The sequence below is a fragment of the Sciurus carolinensis genome, chromosome 12 (assembly GCF_902686445.1).
Source record: "Sciurus carolinensis chromosome 12, mSciCar1.2, whole genome shotgun sequence".
NCBI classification, from domain to species: Eukaryota; Metazoa; Chordata; class Mammalia; order Rodentia; family Sciuridae; genus Sciurus; species Sciurus carolinensis.
Genome location: NC_062224.1, coordinates 11,724,012 through 11,741,917, shown reverse-complemented (window position 1 = coordinate 11,741,917; position 17,906 = coordinate 11,724,012). Strand labels below are relative to the sequence as shown.

Below are 17,906 nucleotides of genomic sequence, written 5' to 3'. Positions count from 1 at the left end.
CAGGTTCGGGTAGTTTTCTGATATTATTTCATTGAATAGGTTTTTCATTCCTTTGGTTTGTATCTCTGTGCCTTCCTCAATCCCAATAATTCTTAAATTTGGTCTTTTCATGATGTCCCATAGTTTTTGGAGATTCGGTTCATGATTTCTTACCATCTTCTCTGTTTGGGCAACTTTATTTTCAAGATTAAATATTTTGTCTTCATTGCCTGAGGTTCTGTCTTCCAAGTGGTTTAGTATTTTGGTGATGCTTTCCATTGAGTTTTTAATTTGGTTTATTGTTTCCTTCATTTCAAGGATTTCCATTTGAGAATCTCTATGTCTTTGTTGAAATTATCTTTTTCTTCTTTCAGTTGCTCTTTCAACTGCTTATTGGTATGATCATTCATTGCCTGCATTTGCTCTCTTATCTCATCCTTTGCTTCACAAATCATCATAATCATGTATAATCTGAAGTTCTTTTCTGATATTTCTTCTACCATACAGTCATTGGATTCTATTAATGTAGAATCTAGATTTGTTTGGATCATTGTCTTATCTTGTTTTTTCATGTTATTCATGTATCTTCTCCTCTAGCAGTGCAGATCTGGGGTATTACAGATTCCGCCCTATAGGCTTATAGTGGCCCTATAGGTTTTCAAAACCTTTTCTTGAAGGGGAGATCAACATTAGCATTGCACAATTCAGACAGTATGCAATCCTAGACCAAATAGCCCCTATGAGGACATTAACAATATTGTCCTAATAAACAAAATGAGTTCAAATATTATCTTCAGTATAACAAACAGATATGCAATAAGGTCTGCAGTTTCTAATGGAGGACAAAGAGGATGCAGAGGAATGTACGGTGTAGCTCTTAATGGGATGAGAAAAGAATATGCAGAAGTTCTAGATAATAGAAAGGGTGAGAGTATAATCAAAAGAAGTTGGATGTTAGCATGCAAAAAGGGAGAAAGAGACTCTGAGGGAACAGATAAACAAAAAGAAAAGAGAGCATGAAAAGTAAAGAAATAAAAACTTAAAATTTTTCAATGAGGAGAAAAAAGGAAATCTACATTATAACAGTCATATAGTATTCAAACCTCCCAGTCTTCAGTAGCCTGATGATGAGAGGTACCTGACAATGAGATTCCAGTCTCCAGCAGCCGTCTCAGGAAGGGATTTGCCCCATCTAAAGATCAGAGCTAAGGCTTCCAGGATTATCCAAGATGGCCACTCTGGCTTCCCAATGAGTTGGCAAATGGGGAGCTGCAGCTTGGGGTGTGGACGTGGTCAGCTGGAAGGCCTGGAGGCAGGGTGTGGTTAGTGAAGCAGGGGCCCTGGAGGTCGGGTGTGTTTGGTGCAGTTGTGGGATCCTGGAGGCAAGGTGCAATCAGTCAGTCTTTGGTCCTGGTGGCAGGGAGCAACCAGTGGATGTGAGGGCTCTGGAGGCAGGGAGTGATCCAATGGGCTGAGGGATCCTGGAGGTGGGATTCTGTCAGTCCGGTCAGGGGTCCTACAGGGCCTGGTTGTTGTCTCAAAATGGTGGCAGCCGCGTGTAACCAAACCTGCAGGTACTGTGACAGTGAACTTCCAGGCAACAGCAGGCAGCTGGTGCTCCACTGGCAGTCCACAATCAGTTTGCTGACTGTTGTCAGAAGATCTGGAGGTGATCTTCATGCGGTGGGTGGTGGATAGTCATAAGACAGGTGATGGACAGGCAAGCAGCAGGTAAATGACAGATGAGAGGTGATGGACAGTGAGCAATCTGCACTCAAAAAATGCGTCGGTATGCTGGCAGACTGCAGGTGATCACAGTAGACACATAGGGTAAACAGCAGGGGATTGATAAGCAGCAAAAATTGTCTCACCAAGAAACAGATATCCTATGCTTGAATCCGGAGTTATGGAGCGACAAGGAATGCAGCCTCCTTCTAGTACACCATCTTGGATCACTTTTTTAAAATTTTTTAATTTATTTTTATTGTAAAAAAATGGGACACATCTTATTTCTCTCTTTGTGCATGAAGTAGAGGCATACCATTTGTGTAATCATACATTTACATAGAGTAATAGATTTTGATTCATTCTGTTTTTTTTCTCTTCCTTCCACCCCTCCTGCCCCTCATTTCCCTCTATGCAGTCCCTACTTCCTCTATTCCTGCTCCCCTCCCACCCCCCATTATGAGACATCATAATAAGACATCATAAGGTATCAGCAAGATCATTTGTCCTTTGGTTTTTTGGGATTGGCTTATCTCACTTAGCATGATATTATCCAGTTTCATTCATTTGCCTGCAAGTGCCATAATTTTATTACTCTTTATGGCTGAGTAATATATACCACAGTTTTTTATCCATTCATCCATTGAAGGTCATATAGGTTGGTTCCACAATCTGGCTATTGTGAATTGACCAGCTATGAACATGAATGTGACTGTATCTCTGTAGTATGCTGATTTTAAGTCCTTTGGGTATAGGCCAAGGAGTGGGATAGCTGGGACAAATGGTGATTCCATTCCAAGTTTTCTAAGGAATCTCCACACTGCTTTCCAGAGTGGTTGCACTAATTTACAACCCCACCAGCAATGTATGAGTGTACCTTTTTCCCGACATCCATTCCAACACCTATTGATGCTAGTGTTCTTGATAATCACCGTTCTAATTGGGGTGAGATAGAATCTTAGGGTACTTTTGATTTGCATTTCTCTTATTACTAGGCTTGAACACTTTTTCATATCTGTTGATTGCTTGTAGATCTTCTTCTGTGAAGTATCTGTTCATTTCCTTAGCACATTTGATGATTGGGTTATTTGTATTCTTGGTGCAGAGTTTTTTGAGTTTTTATATATTCTGAAAATTAATGCTCTATCTGAAGTATAAGTGGCAAAGTTTTTCTCCCACTATGTAGGCTCTCTCTTCACATTGCTGATATTTTTCTTTGCTGAGAAAATGCTTTTTAGTTTGAAACTATCCCAGTTATTGATTCTTGTTTTTATTACTTGTGCAATGGGTGTCCTGTTAAGGAAGTCTGATCCTAAGATGACATGTTGAAGATTTGGACCTACGTTTTCTTCTAGAAGATGCAGGGTCTCTGGTCTGATTCCGGGGTCCTCGATCCATTTTGATTTGAGTTTTCTGCAGGGTGAGAGATAGGGGTTTAGTTTCATTCTGCTGCATATACATTTCCAGGATTCTCAGCACCATTTGTTGAAAAGGTTATTTTCTCTCCATTGCATATTTTTGGTCCCTTTGTCTAGTATGAGAAAATTGTATTTATTTGGGTTTGTGTCTGTGTCCTCTATTCTGTACCATTGATCTACCTGTCTATTTTGGTGCCAATACCATGCCATTTTTGTAACTATTGCTTTGTAGTATAGTTGAAGTTCTGCTATTGTGATACCCCCTGTTTCACTGTTCCTGCTAAGGATTGCTTTAGCTATCCTGGGTTTCTTATTCTTCCAGATAATTTTCATGATTGCTTGCTCTATTTCTGTAAGGTACATCATTGGGATTTTAATTGAAATTGCATTGAATCTGTATAGCACTTTTGGTAGTGCTAAGTGCATATCCCTTTAATTTCCTTGGTCTCTCTAATTGCTCTGGCCAGAGTTTCAAGAACAATATTGAATAGAAGTGGTGAAAAAGGGCATCCCTGCCTTGTTCCCGATTTTAAAGGGAATGGTTTCAGTTTTTCACCATTTAGAATGACATTGGCCCTGGGCTCAGTGTAGATTGCCTTTACGATGTTAAGGATTGTTCCCACTATCCCTTTTTTTTTTCTAGTGTTTTGATCATGAAGGGATGCTGTATTTTATCAAATACTTTTTCTGCATCTTTTGCATTAATCATGTGATTCTTGACTTTCAGTCTGTTGATATGGTGAATTACATTTATTGATATCTGGATGTTTAACCAACCTGCATCCCTGGGATAAAACCCACTTGATCATGGTGCACTATCTTTTTAATATATTTTTGTATGTGATTTGCTAAGATTTTGTTGAGAATTTTTGCATCAATGTTCATTAATTATATGGTCTGAAATTTACTTTCCTCGATGTGACTCTGTCTGGTTTAGGTATCAGGGTGATATTGGCTTCATAGAATGAATTTGGGAGGGTTCCCTCCTCTTCTATTTCATGGAATACTTTGAGGAGTATTGGAATGAGCTCTTCTTTAAAGGTTTTGTAGAACTCGGCTGAGAACCCATCTGGTCCTGGACTTTTCTTTGTTGGTAGGCTTTTGATGACTTCTTCTATTTCATTACTTGAAATTGATCTATTTAAATTTTGTTGTCCTCCTGGTTCAGTTTAGGTAATTCATATGTCTCTAGAAACATGTTGATGTGTTCAAGATTTTCTATTTTGTTGGAGTATAGATTTTCAAAATAGCTTCTAATTATGTTTTGTATTTCAGTCGTGTCTGTTGTGATATTTCCTTGTTCATTCTGAATTTAAGTAATTTGAGTTTTCTGTTTCCTTCTCTTTGTTAGTGTGGCTAATGATTTATCATTTTTATTTATTTTTTCAAAGAACCAACCATTCATTTTGTCAATTTTTTCTATTTTTTCTTTTGTTTCAATTTCATTGATATCAGCTCTGATTTTAACTATTTTCTGTCTTCTACTACTTTTGGTGTTGCACTGTTATTCTTTTTCTAGGGCTTTGAGCTGTAGTGTTAGGTCATTTATTTGTTGATTTTTTCTTCTTTTATTGAATGCACTCCATGAAATAAATTTTCCTCTAAGTACTGATTTCATAGTGTCCCAGAGATTTTGATGTGATGTTTCCTTGTTCTCATTTAACTATAAGATTTTTTTAAATTTCCTTCCTGATGTCTTCTGTTATCCATTCATCACAAAATAGCAGATTATTTAATCTCCAGGTGTTGGAGTAGCTTCTATTTTTAACTGTCATTTATTTCTAATTTCAATTCATTATGATCTGATAGAATACAAGTTAATATCTGTACCTTCTTGTACTTGCTAACATTAGCTTTGTGGCATAATATATGGTCTATTTTAGAGAAGGATCCATGTGCTGCTGAGAAGAAAGTGTATTCAATCTTTGTTGGATGGTATATTTCATAAATATCCGTTAAGTCTAAATTATTGATTGTGTTATTGAGATCTATGGTTTCTTTGTTCAATTTTTGTTTGGAGGATCTATCAGGTGGTGAGAGAGGAGTGTTAAAATCACTTAGTATTATTGTGTTCTGGTCTATTTGATTTCTGGAATTGAGAAGGATTTGTTTGATGTATGTGGATGAGCCACTGTTTGTGGCATATATATATATATGCCACAATATATATATATATATATATATATATATATATATATATATATGGTTGTTATGTATTGCTGATTTATGTTTCCTTTAAGCTGTATGAAATGTCCTTCTTTATCCCCTCTGACTAACTTTGGCTTGAAGTCCACATTATCTGATATGAGGATAGATCTCCGCTTTTTTGCTGAGTCCATGTGCATGGTATGTTTTCCCTCATCCTTTCACCTTTAATCTGTGGGTAGCTCTTTCTATGAGCTGAGTCTCTTGCAGACAGCATATTGTTAGAATTTCTTTTTATTCCAATCTGCCAGTCTATGTCTTTTGATTGATGAGTTCAGCCCATTAACATTCTTGGTTTATTGAGATATGATTTGTATTGCCGGTCATTTGGTTCATTTTTTTTTTTTTTTTTGACACGACTTGGTTTCTCCTTTATTTGGCTGTTCCTTTAGCGTAGTTCCTCCCTTTCTTGATTTACATCATTGTTTTTCAGCTCTTCCTCATGGAATATTTTGCTGAGAATGTTCTGCTGTGCTGGCTTTCTTTTTTTAAATTCTTTTAGCTTTTGTTTATCAAGGAAGGATTTTATTCAGTGTCAGATCTGAAGGTAAGTTTTGCTGGGCATATGATTCTTGGCTGGCATCCGTTTTCTCTCAGGGCTTGGTAAGTGTTGTTCCAGGCCCTTCTAGCTTTTATTGTAGGGATTGAATAATCTGCTAATATCTGTATTGGTTTCCCCCTGAACGTAATTTGATTCTTTTCTCTCACAGCCTTTAAATTTCTGTCTTTATTTTGTATGTTAGCTATTTTCATTATAATGTGCCTTGATGTGGGTCTGTTGTAATTTTGTGTATTTGGAGTCCTATAAGCCTCTTGTACTTGATTTTCCATTTCATTCTTCAGATTTGGGAAATTTTCTGATATTATTTTATTGAATAGATTGTTCATTCCTTTGCTTTGTTTCTCTGTGACTTCCTTAATTTCAATAATTCTTAAATTTGGCCTTTTCATGATATACCATAATTCTTGTAGATTCTGTTCATAATTTCTTACCATCTTTTCTGTGTGGTGAACTTTGTTTTCAAGATTAAATATTTTATCTTCAATATCTGAGGTCCTGTCTTCCAGGTGTTCTATCCTATTGGTTATACTTTGTATGGAGTTTTTAATTTAGTTTATTGTTTCCTTCATTTCAAGAATTTCTGTTTGTTTTTTATCAATATCTCTAAATCTTTATTGAAGTGATTTTTTGCTTCCTGTGTTTGCTCTTTTAACTATTGATTGGTTCGATCATTCAATGCCTGCATTTGCCCTTTCATCTCATCATTCAATGCCTGCATTTGCTCTTTCATCTCTTCATTTGCTTTCCTGATAGTTTTGATTATGTACATTCTGAACTCCCTTTCTGACATTTCTTCTGCCATGCTGTCATAGGATTTTATTGCTATACCATCTAGGTTTGTTTGGAACATTTTCTTCCCTTGTTTTCTCATATTCCTCAGGTATCTACCCCTCAAGTAGTGAAACTCTGGGATATTGCAGATTTCCTCTATTGACTAACATTGTCTCTGTAGGTTTCCAATAACTCACCTCTTAGCCTTCAGTAGCCTGAAGTCTTGGAAGAATTAGATAATGTGGTGCTTCACTAGGATTCTGCCCCTCCAGGGGTAGTGACCTTCAGGTGGGGTATATTCCCTGTTAGTGGGCAGAGGCGCATCCACTTGTTGACTGATTATCAGTCAAAGGGGGACTTGCCTGCAGACTGGGCACAACTGATCTGGGTCTGTGTCTCTGTTTCTACTGCCCTAGTGGGAAAGCTTCGCCCAGCAGGGAAGACTCATCAGGTGGGGAAGTTTCGCTGGGCAGTACTCCTCTGAGAATTTCCCTTCAGTCCAGAACTACCATGTGGACTGGGAAGTCCTCCTCTATGATGTTCCCAGGGGTCTTGACCTACCACCTGGTCTGAGGACCCTGACCCTGTGAGGGACTCCCTCGCTGAGTGGCCCTCCTCTGCTATGTTCCCTGGGGACTGGAGCTACTGCCTGGGCCTCGAACCCTCACTCTGCATTGACACCTCTTGCTTTGTGGCCCTCCATGCAATGCTCCCGGTTGACTGGGTTCTCAACTCTAGCGGGGGACTCTCACTGGGCCACCCTACTCCATGTAGTTCCCTGTGTTTTGGGTCTACTGCCTTATCTGGGGAACCCTACCAGTGGGAAAGACTCACCAGGTGGCTCTGAGTTGGTCCCAAGTCTCTCAATACCTCCTCTTCTTGACTCCTGGGTCTTCTCAGAGGTACTCTAGCCTCCTGTAGGTGTCTCAGGAAGGGAGTTGCCCTTCCAATGATGATGCCCACACCCTCAGGAATAATTCCAAATGCCTGCACCAGCCTATAAAGAAGCCTCTGGCTAGCTCTGCAATGCAGGTGGGCTGGCTCCTCTGCTGGCTTGCTTGGTGAAGGTGACAGAACTCAGTGTGGTAGTTGAGCAGGGTCACTCAGTGATGGTGTCTGTATTTGGCCTGGTGGTTGGGCGGGTTGGCTGGCCACTGCCTAGCTCTGCAAGGCAGGTGGGTTGGGTGCCCACTGGCTACCACCACGATGCAGGCAATCTGACTCACCCGCCACATCACTCCTCAACTGCGACTGATCAGTGATGGCGCCCATCTTTGGTGCAGGGGTAAGGTGGGGTCCACCATTGCTTGTTTACACAATCCATATGAGTGATATTTTTTCCCATCATTTCATCTTAAGTCTGTGGTTGTGTTTGTGAGGTGAGTCTCTTGGAGACAGTATATTGTTGGTTCTTCTTTATTAATCCAATCTGCAAGTCTAAGTCTTTTCATTGATGAGTTTATTCCATTAATATTCATGTTGATTCCTGAGATATGACTTGTATTCCCAGTCATTTGACTTATTTCTGAGTTTTGGTTTGATTTAGTTCATTTTTTGACTATTCGTTTATTGAAGTTCCAACCTTTCCTGGTTTTCACTATTTTATTTTTTCACTTCATCCTCATGGAATATTTTGTTGAGAATGTTCTATAATGTAGGCTTTCTAATTGTGAATGCTTAATTTTTGTTTCTCATAGAAGGTTTTTATTTCAAATTTAAATCTGAAACAATTTTGTTGCGTATATAACTTTTGGTTGGCATTTATTATGTTTCAGAGCTTGAAAACTGTTCTTCCATGACCTCCTAGCCATGAGGGTCTGTATTGAGAAATCAGCTGAGATTCAAATTGGTTTTCATGTATACAGAATTTGCATTTTTCCCCCTCTCATAGCCTTTATGCTCTTATCCTAATTCTGTGTTTTAGTCATTTTCATTATAATGTGTCCTTGTGCGGGTCGGCTGTAATTTTATATATTTGGGGTCCTATAAGCCTCCAGTATTTGATTTTGCATTTCATTCTTCAGGTTTGACAAATTTTCTGATATTATATCTTTGAAAATATTGTACATTCCTTTGGTTTGTGTCTCTGTTCCATCTTCTATCATGATAACTGTTAAATTTGGTCTCTTCAGGTTATCCCATAATTCTTGGAAGTTCTCTTCATTGATTGTTACCATCTTCTCTACATGGTTCACTTCATTTGCAATATTAAATATTCTGACTTTATTGTCTTAGATTCTGTCTTTCAAATTATCTAGTCTGTTGATGATGCTTTCTATTGAATTTATAATTTTGTTTTTTAATTCCTTGATTTGAGGATTTCTGCTTTCTTCACAATGTTTAAGTCCTTATTGAAGTGATCTTTAATTTCCTTTATTTTCTCTTTAATTTCACTCTTAATAATGTACTTTTCTTCACAGATCAGATTAACTATGTTCTTTCTAAATGCCTTCTTGGGCATTTTTTCTATTGTGTTGTCAGAGGCTCCTCTTATTGGGGCAGCTTGGTTTGTTCCCCTTGTTTTCCTTGATTGTCCATGTGTTCTCCCATCTCATTATGTGGATCTGGGGCAATACAGATTCTACCCTGTAGACCTATTTTGTCACTTAAGATTTTCAGCATCCCACATTTCAGAAGGAGACCAATATCAACAACACCCAGTGAAAACAATATACAGCCTGAAATCTAATAGCTCCCAGTAGGCATCCACTGCCCTCTCACTAAAACAGCAAAAATGAGTACAATCACTGTCTGCAATAAAAGCGAAAATTTGCTGAATGTATTTAAAATCTCAAATAGTGGGGGAAGATAAAACAGTAACAGTGCAGGGCATAGTGTTCATGAGGGAGAAACAATCCAGAAGAAAATCCACAGGAAGAGTGAAGAGAAACCAAAAGAGATTGGATGCTAGGTGGAAAAAAGGTAGGAAAGGAATCTAGGAAGATAGAAAAGTGAGAGGAAGAATACATTTAAGGAGAAACAAAATTAAAAATATAAGAATATATAGCAGAACTACAAAATACCAGGCATATATCATAGTCTTCAAGAAACTGATGCAGAAAAAACACACCTTTCTCCAAATATTGTGTAGAGAGATGCCAGAGAAGAAAGAAATAAAAATAAAATAAATCATGGTGGAAAATTGAACAACTATTTCTGTGAGTTTCCAAATGCTTCTTTGCCCTGTCTCTGATTTCCCACAAGTGTGCCTGGCCCAGAAAGGCCCTGTCAGACCCAGTGAATACCTCATTGGTCTAGGCCTGAGATATCCTAGGTTCAGCAATGTTGTAATCCCAAGATCTCAATGCCACTGGAATTTGGAGAGACACCACCAGGGATGAGCAATTGTGAGAGACGGTAACTAGATGGTGGCAACACCCACTTAAAGGAGGAAGACACCAGTTGCAACCAAACCCATAGACACCTGGACACTGAACTTCCAGGTCCCAGCTGGTGTGCCCAGACTGGAGAAGCTGCACTCCACAATAGCAGAGGCAGCAATCACACTGGCACCCCAAATAAACCCCAGGCTCTGGCTGGCATCTCAAACTGGATGTAGCTGTGGGCAACCAAACCTGACATCCCTCTGAAGTGGACCTCTGAACAGTGGTGGAAGTGGTAGTAGCAGGAGTTGGTGGCAGCAGGCAGGGATTCAGCAACAGCTGTAATATTGGTAATATTGGCAGCAGGTGGGGTACTGTGGCAGCGGTGGTGGCAGAGTTGACTGTAGATACAGTTGCAGCAGCAACCAGAGAGAAGACCACTGCGTGACGTCCAGGGAGTGGCAGAGGCCTTAGCAGCAGCACTGTTAAGTTAGCAGCAGCAGCATCCGTGTCCATGGCAGCCAGGCATCTGAGGCAGCATAGAGGACAACAGACCTCCAGAAGATGGCAACTGTGACTTCATCAACAGCAGCAGCACCCAGAGAAAAGGCCTCGGAACACCTGTTGCAGTGGTATCAGGGTCAACTGTGACCCAGGAGAAAACTGGGCAATAGCAGAGGTGGCAGACAGCAGTGCCTAGGGAAAAGGTTTCCAGGTATTTGCAGCAGGGTGGGCAGCCTTGGTCCCTGGAGAATACACCTCTGTGCAGCTGTAGCAGTGCACTCAGGGGCAGCTGCATTCTGACCCCCAGAGAAGATCTCTTGCATCTGCTCATTTTCCTCTTCTTAACATTAATGTAGCCAGTTTATTGTGATTTCTAGACAGTATCACTCTATATTGCATTCATATTGACAGTTGATTGTAGAAATGACTCTTCACAACCCCTTCCTCCCAAGGCCATGGAGCAGTGTAAGGATGTAGGATTGGCCAAGTCCATCGGGGTGTCCAACTTTAACAGCAGGCAGCTGGAGATGATCCTGAATAAACCAGGCCTCAGGTATAAGCCTGTGTGCAACCAGGTGAGACCCCTGAGCCTCATAACCATCTCTTATTCTTTTACTTATTTCTCCACATTCTATTTGTCTTGTTCCTCAGTTCATTTGCCTTTAGGGAACAGAAAAATCTAAAATTAGTGCCACTGTCTTGTAGTGTGTGGAGGATTCTCAATTGTTATCTCTGCTGGGTGACTCCCTTGTAACAATGAGGGTAGACCTTAGTGCCCAGTTTATGAAGGAATCTTGTGATGTAGATGTGACCAAGGAGGAGAGTGACTGTTCATCAACTTTAGGGGTAAGATGACCTTGTCCTTGACCTCATGGTGAATGAGCTGTGGGGGAAATTGTGGGTAGGAAAGGCCAGTATATATGAATTTGAAGTGAACAAGAAAAGAGTGAAAACAGGAAAAGATCAGTGGTCAGGGTTTGTGTGGATGTTAGGTACCTGGATTCTTTTATCTCTTATTTAATTTCCTGCATCTAGAATAACAGTTAACAGGAAGAGTAAAAAAGAGCTTTTGACAGTTCAAGAATCGAGAGGAAGTTACTTGTTTATGGTGATTCTGAGGTTGTATGACATTCACAGTTAAGAAGTTTAACCAAAATGCACAGTTAGCCTTCTGCCTGATCCCATCTTACCTGTTTTATAATAACAAATCAACTATGTAATCCTATCTAGTCTGTGCAAGTTTCTGTGCTAATGTGCACTTTATAAATTTGCTCATGGATTAATAGTCTTTGGTTGTGAACCTAGCGTATAAAATTCATGACTTCACATAGGTTGATAGAGCACCATAAATTTAATATAAATGTTAAAAAGTTGAAAATAAATTTAGAATTGAATTTACCCAAATTGTTTATCATGAAAAATTTCAAACATACAAAAAGTGAGATTATAGTACAGAAAATTCATGCTTCCCTCCATGTATCTAAAATTGCTGACTTCTTGGATCACTGTAAGATGTTGATATATCTGCATACTTATGTATAGTATTTTCCAAATTCCCTTCAAAGCAAATTATAGATTAGGCTATTCACTTTAAGAGACCTCAGAGAGTATCTCTTAGGAATAAAGCTTATTTCTCATATTTATTATTATATATAATGTTGTTACTAAGTCTCTAACATCATCTAAATCCAGTCTGTGTTCAGATTTCCCATTTCTTTTCTGAAATATCTTTTATAATTTTTCCTCATTTCCAGGAGGAAACTTTGGTTCACATTTTGCTTTCTTTTGTTTTTTTTAAAGATCTTTTCACACAGACTGTTCACTCAATGTTTTTCCAAATAATATTGATGTTTTTTCAAACTCTCCTTTTATATTTGTTAACTTGTTTACATTCCCATTCTAAGTCAGTAAGTAGTTAGACTTGAATTTCTTATTTTAATTCAAGGGTCTATTAAGGAGCCAAGGCAACCTGGGTGGTCTTAGTTACTGGGTTTTGCAACACACTAGAACAATTTCAGATATATTTCTCAGAGTAGTAGACATGAGTTTATTAGAAAGGATAAGAAAGGGGAAAAGGTGAAACTATCAAGGAACAGAGTGAATCTGCTCAGAGAGGACAGGATGGCATGCCCACCCTGATTTCCAGTTTTATTTGGAGTTCCATATAAGATTTCAGAGCCTGCCCAGATTCATTCCTTGAATGTTGACAGACAGTAGGGTTCCATGAGATTTCCAAGTCTCATTATGCTTGTTCTTGTCCTACAAAGGGGAGATTTTCAAGTCTTCTTCACTTTGGTCCACACTCACTAGATCTATTAGAACATATTCTCAGAAATTATGGTTAGGGGGAATTATTCTAAGCTGCCTGTGTTCTGGAATCTGGTTTTATTGTTTTTGATGAACAAATTTACCCAAATGTCCCCTGCAGAACAACTACCAAATGTCCTTCACACTTGTCCTCATGAGTCATTATCCAAATTCTTAATTTATGGCACAATTTGAATCCAAGTTGCACCATTTTTAAAGTTTAGCTTCTTTTTCTGTTATTTTGTTTTTATATTAACATTAGCCTTTTGTAAATTTAGAAACCTTATGTCTTCTCCACTGCAGGTAGAATGCCATGTTTATCACAATCAGAGGAAACTGCTGGACTTCTGTAAATCAAAAGGCATTGTTCTGGTTGCCTATGGTGCTCTTGGGACTCAAAGATACCAAGAGTTGTAATGAGAACATGAGGGTTTTTACTTAAAATTGTATTGTTGATGAACAATTTATAGTCTTATAAGACTCATATTTCAGAAGATCACTCTCAACTGACCCTGGGTGAGGGGAGAATTTACATTTCTGAGAAGATTCCCAAAAGACACTAATGCCGCTGGTCCAGGACCATATCTGAGGATGCCAATTTAAAGTGGATGAAAGAGACCTAAGTCTGTGTAGTGGGTGCAGTGGTGCTTGTTTTGAACCCACTAACTTTGGAGGCTAAAACAGTAAGACTGATAACTTGAGGCTAGCCTCAGGAACTTAGTGAGACCCTGTGTCAAAATAAAACTGAAAAGGTAAACTTTTGGCTCTGTGGTAGAATGCTGTTGGATTCAACCCTCACTAAACTACACCCTCCCCTCAAAGAATAGAGAAATAAATGAATGGCTCCTAACTAACTCATTTTCAGGATTTCAGCATCTCTGTCTTTTCTCCCAGTGTTGATCAGAGTGCCCCAGTTCTCTTGGATGATCCAGTTCTTGGTGCCTTGGCAATAAAACACAAGCAATCTCCAGCCCTGATTGCCTTGCGCTACCAGTTGCAGCGTGGGGTTGTGGTCCTGGTCAAGAGTTTCAATGAGAAACGGATCAAAGAGAACATTCAGGTATAGAGGAGGCCTGTGTGTATTCAGGTTACTAAACAGTAATGTTCACATGTGTGATTCTTTGGAATATATAAGTACATTTTTGGGTCATGTCAATATCCCTTGAAGATCTGTTGCAGGTAAGGTTTTCTCTACTTTTAGTCATGTGTTTTCTTTCTACAATGGGACAGGAGTACAAAACATTAAAGCAGGATTGGATAAAGCAGAGAGATTTGGTTTTCATTATTGACATGCAAGTACTGTGACACCCTATGCAAATGACATCTTTGTATTTGTTTTTATTTTCTGAGATGAAAATTTGGATTGGGTGATTTTTATTCTATGAATTATGATTTTTTTATGTTTTCCCAAATCCTCAACCTATTTTAATATTCATATTTTATTTCATTTTGAGCATTTTGACTTGTTATCTGTCAGTTTATGAAATGCCCATTTAAATAGGTTGTGATTTCATGTCCAAGTAGAAGATATTTATTGAATCATTACTTAGAGCAAGTTCAAAGCAAATCATCCAAAATATCAAGGTTTGTGCAAAGAGCATTTGTTTATCTCATGATTCGTTGCTTTGACTATTTGCCTTAACTTGGCCTGAACTCATTGAATGTCTTCAGGCTCCATTACTTCTCAAGTATTTCCAATAAACGCTCTTATGCATCTGCAGAAGAGAGTGTTCCCTCTGCTTTAGTCCTGCTTGCTCTGTTGTCTGGGGTGCCTGAGCTCCCCTCCACAGAACTTCACATCCACCAGTTGATGATGCAGGCTTCACCTCATCACTACCACTGTCCTCATGAAGTGAATGGACCCTTGCTGAGCCTTCTCATGCCTCTCTTCAGAATGGGCACATCACTGCTTCTGCCATGTTCTAATGGATACAGCAAGTTAGACACAAGGCAACACCCTAGAAGTGGGGAAATAGACACTTTCTCTTTGTGCAAGGTGCTGCACATTCACATAGGAAAGAGTTTGGAGACTGGGAGGAATGAATTTTTTGGGGGGAGCATTTTTGCAAACAATTTACCTCATTTATGTGTTCAGATGCAGATGTATTTGTTGAAATATATTCTCCCACGCTTTACTTGTACTTTCATTCTCCTTTTGGTATATTTTCATGAACAGTTTCTTCTCTAATTTTTGTCTTCATGCGTTCAGTTTGTGAAGAATGAGGGTCATATTTTTTTCTCTTATTGAGAAGTCAACAGAATTCTATTACCTTTCTTTACAAAAGTGTTACTGTCTGAAATTCCAAACTTAATTCAATTGCAGTTTTTTTAACATGTTTTAATAAAAATCCAAATATGCACATAATTGTAAAATGACTAGCTAAACTTCCCAGAAGTAGGAGGTACATTTCGGGCTAGTTTTCTCATCAGTTGTCTTATTTGATCTTTTCCATTGTCTTAATTACATTGGAAAATCTGTCTTTCTGTCCAAAACTGTCATGTATTTCTTTAGTTCTTCATTCATTTTAAAATATCTTGGTATTCTACATTAATCTATTACAAGAAATTTAAATTCACTTTAGGAATCTGTATGCATATTGTCTCCTTTGGCTTGATATTGCTTTGGAACACTCAATAGCTTTGGAGGGAATATTTTTTTGAAATAGTAAAGATTCTAGTCCATTATTTTCAAGAGTTTTTGCTATTAACCTTGTATTTAAACATATTGCAGTAATTTTATCTATGAAGAAATTTATATTAATTTTGTGAGATTTATTCTTACAAGAGTGATAATTCTGATATCTTTAAATACAATATCATTTTTGATATTGAGAATTTCCAAACGTACAGAAAAGTTTAAACAAGAATGCAGAGAATGCTATTTTTATAATTTCTCGATTGTTAAAATGATGAATATTTTACTCTCTCACCATTTTTAAAGAAATTTCTAAGGATTTATGTATTCAGAATTTTCAGTATGTTAGCAAGTAACTTAATTTTTTTCCATGTTGAAAATGTCTCAAATTTAGAATAGATGATTCTCTTTGAGCTAGGTCCTTTGTTTTTAACAAGATGTAGTTTGTAGTTTCACAATACCTTTCCTAAGAAATGTTGAACAAAAATTAATTTTGGAGTTTAAAATTTTCATTGATGGGATATAGAAATCAAACTTTCCTTAACAAATATTGAATTATCTTACATATTTCAAAATTTTGCCCTAGATTTTTTTGGTCTTATAATGCATGAACAGAGTAAATGTTTAATAACATTAGCTTTATTTTGCTGCAGCATCTTTCTGAGATTTCTTTTTGACTGTAGTTAGTGCAATTTCTGTATATTACATGCCAAAACTGATTTCTATTCAATTTTCACCTGATATTTATTGTCCATTTCTGTGTTGTGCTTGATGTCTTTAATAGCTTTTTGAAATTTATCTGATTTCTCTGGATTTCTAGGATTGGCAATGTGTACACTAAATGCTAAAAGCTTTCTACTTGTGTGATAGGTTTTTGATTTTGAGCTGACTGCAGAGGACATGAAAGACCTAGATGGCCTGAACAGAAATTTTCGATATGTTACCTTTAAGTCGTAAGTACCTTTAGAAGACATTTGGCGTTTACTTGTTTAGTTTCAAGACTTTCTCTCCTTTTCAGTGCAATCTTGATCAGAACTCACATACTGCAATTGGCTTAAAAGTAGCTTCCAATGATGCTGTTGGGAGAATATTTGGGAGAACAAGGAATATATTAAACTCTGCCTGTTGGAATTTTAATTCATAATAGAAATAAAGGTGATGTATGAGAGGAGATTTGCTATAGCATCTTTTTTGTAGAATTAAAATAAAGGTGATGATGTATGAAAGGAGATTAGATAATACAAAATTCCATGTGCTTCAATACTGGCAGATATATCATTAACATTACTAATATCTTTGTTAATACAGCTATAAATGAAGGACAAAGTAAGAACATAATGTCAAGAGATAGTGGTAAGACTTTGGCAATTCTCACTACATATTAAATACTTTAACAAGTAATGATTTTCCATTGTGCTACTTGTAAAGTATGGAGATCTTAATATGATAGGGTGAGCTTCTAGTATCTGCAAGTCTCTCTTATAATCAACATTCTTTCCATGTCTTAATGTAGCATTATGTAGCATGTGATGGACACTGAGCAAATAATTAATGATTAGTTAAATGGAAGTGACATTGCTAGCAATATACTGCACACCTAATATCCTCTTTGTATTGGTCAGTGTCTGAATTTGACCTTATACTAAACATGGCATAAATGGAGGTGTCCTCCTGCACAAAGTAAGTAAATGAACATGATGCATTCTGTTTTTGCTTTCTCTGAGAATATGAAAACAGAAGAGATTTCTTGGTTTTAGTAGATATAGTATAGAGGTAAGGGAGATGAATACAAGTGAATTCTTGTGTCTGTCAATTCTTTGTGTTACATTCTCCACAAGAGAATAAAATTTGAATAATTTAGTTATAAGTGTAAGAAACATTTCCTATATGCTGTGATCATGAAAGTAGAAGTGTCAGATTCTATCCCACTGGGGAAATATAATGGAGCACTTGTTTAGCCCTATTGAAATGGAGTCACTTAGTCTGTTACACAATTTTTTTTCATTTTAGTGCTGCTGACCATCCAAATTATCCTTTTGCTGATGAATATTGATATGGACACCTTCGTCATATCTTCTACTAGTGTCTCCCACCTTGACAGAAATGTGTGAGATGACTAAGGTACTGATGATTGGATGCATCACTTCTGTTAATCCATGCTTCTTAGCAATTCCCATTCTGCTACAGGAAGGATCACTAGTCCACCAAAGAAGGTGCTAAGTTTTCAACAATATTTGAAAACAAAATAAAATTTCATTCCTCAAGATTCTTACCTTCACTGTCTCTGTTATATTTATGTTTTGTTTCATTTCGACTCATTATGAACAAAAATTAATTAGCCTACAAGTCTGTAAGCAAGGATTTGGAGATACAAAGCTCTTTGGTGGGAGTAGATAGGAGCTTTCAGGTTCTAGCAAAGTAGCTGTTGATATTGATTAGTTAGTCTTTTTCCAACCCACAATGTAACCCCCAAGAGA

The 17,906-nt window shown here is 37.7% G+C and overlaps 1 protein-coding gene across 3 annotated transcripts in view; it reads left to right on the top strand.

Moving 5' to 3' along the window:
• Nucleotides 1-17,578, top strand: part of LOC124961646 (prostaglandin-E(2) 9-reductase-like) — a 32,663-nt gene extending 15,085 nt beyond the window's left edge. The window contains exons 5-10 of one of the 3 annotated variants that reach the window (XM_047520497.1): nt 10,940-11,062; nt 13,098-13,207; nt 13,689-13,854; nt 16,300-16,368; nt 16,494-16,507; nt 17,440-17,578. In XM_047520497.1, the coding sequence (XP_047376453.1) occupies nt 10,940-11,062; nt 13,098-13,207; nt 13,689-13,854; nt 16,300-16,368; nt 16,494-16,507; nt 17,440-17,482 (525 nt within the window). In that variant the 3' untranslated portion in view covers nt 17,483-17,578. Of the gene's footprint in view, nt 1-10,939; nt 11,063-13,097; nt 13,208-13,688; nt 13,855-16,299; nt 16,383-16,493; nt 16,508-17,439 lie in introns of all 3 variants that reach the window. The other 2 variants (XM_047520496.1, XM_047520494.1) reach the window with 2 other exon arrangements.
• Nucleotides 17,579-17,906: the final 328 nt, after the last annotated feature.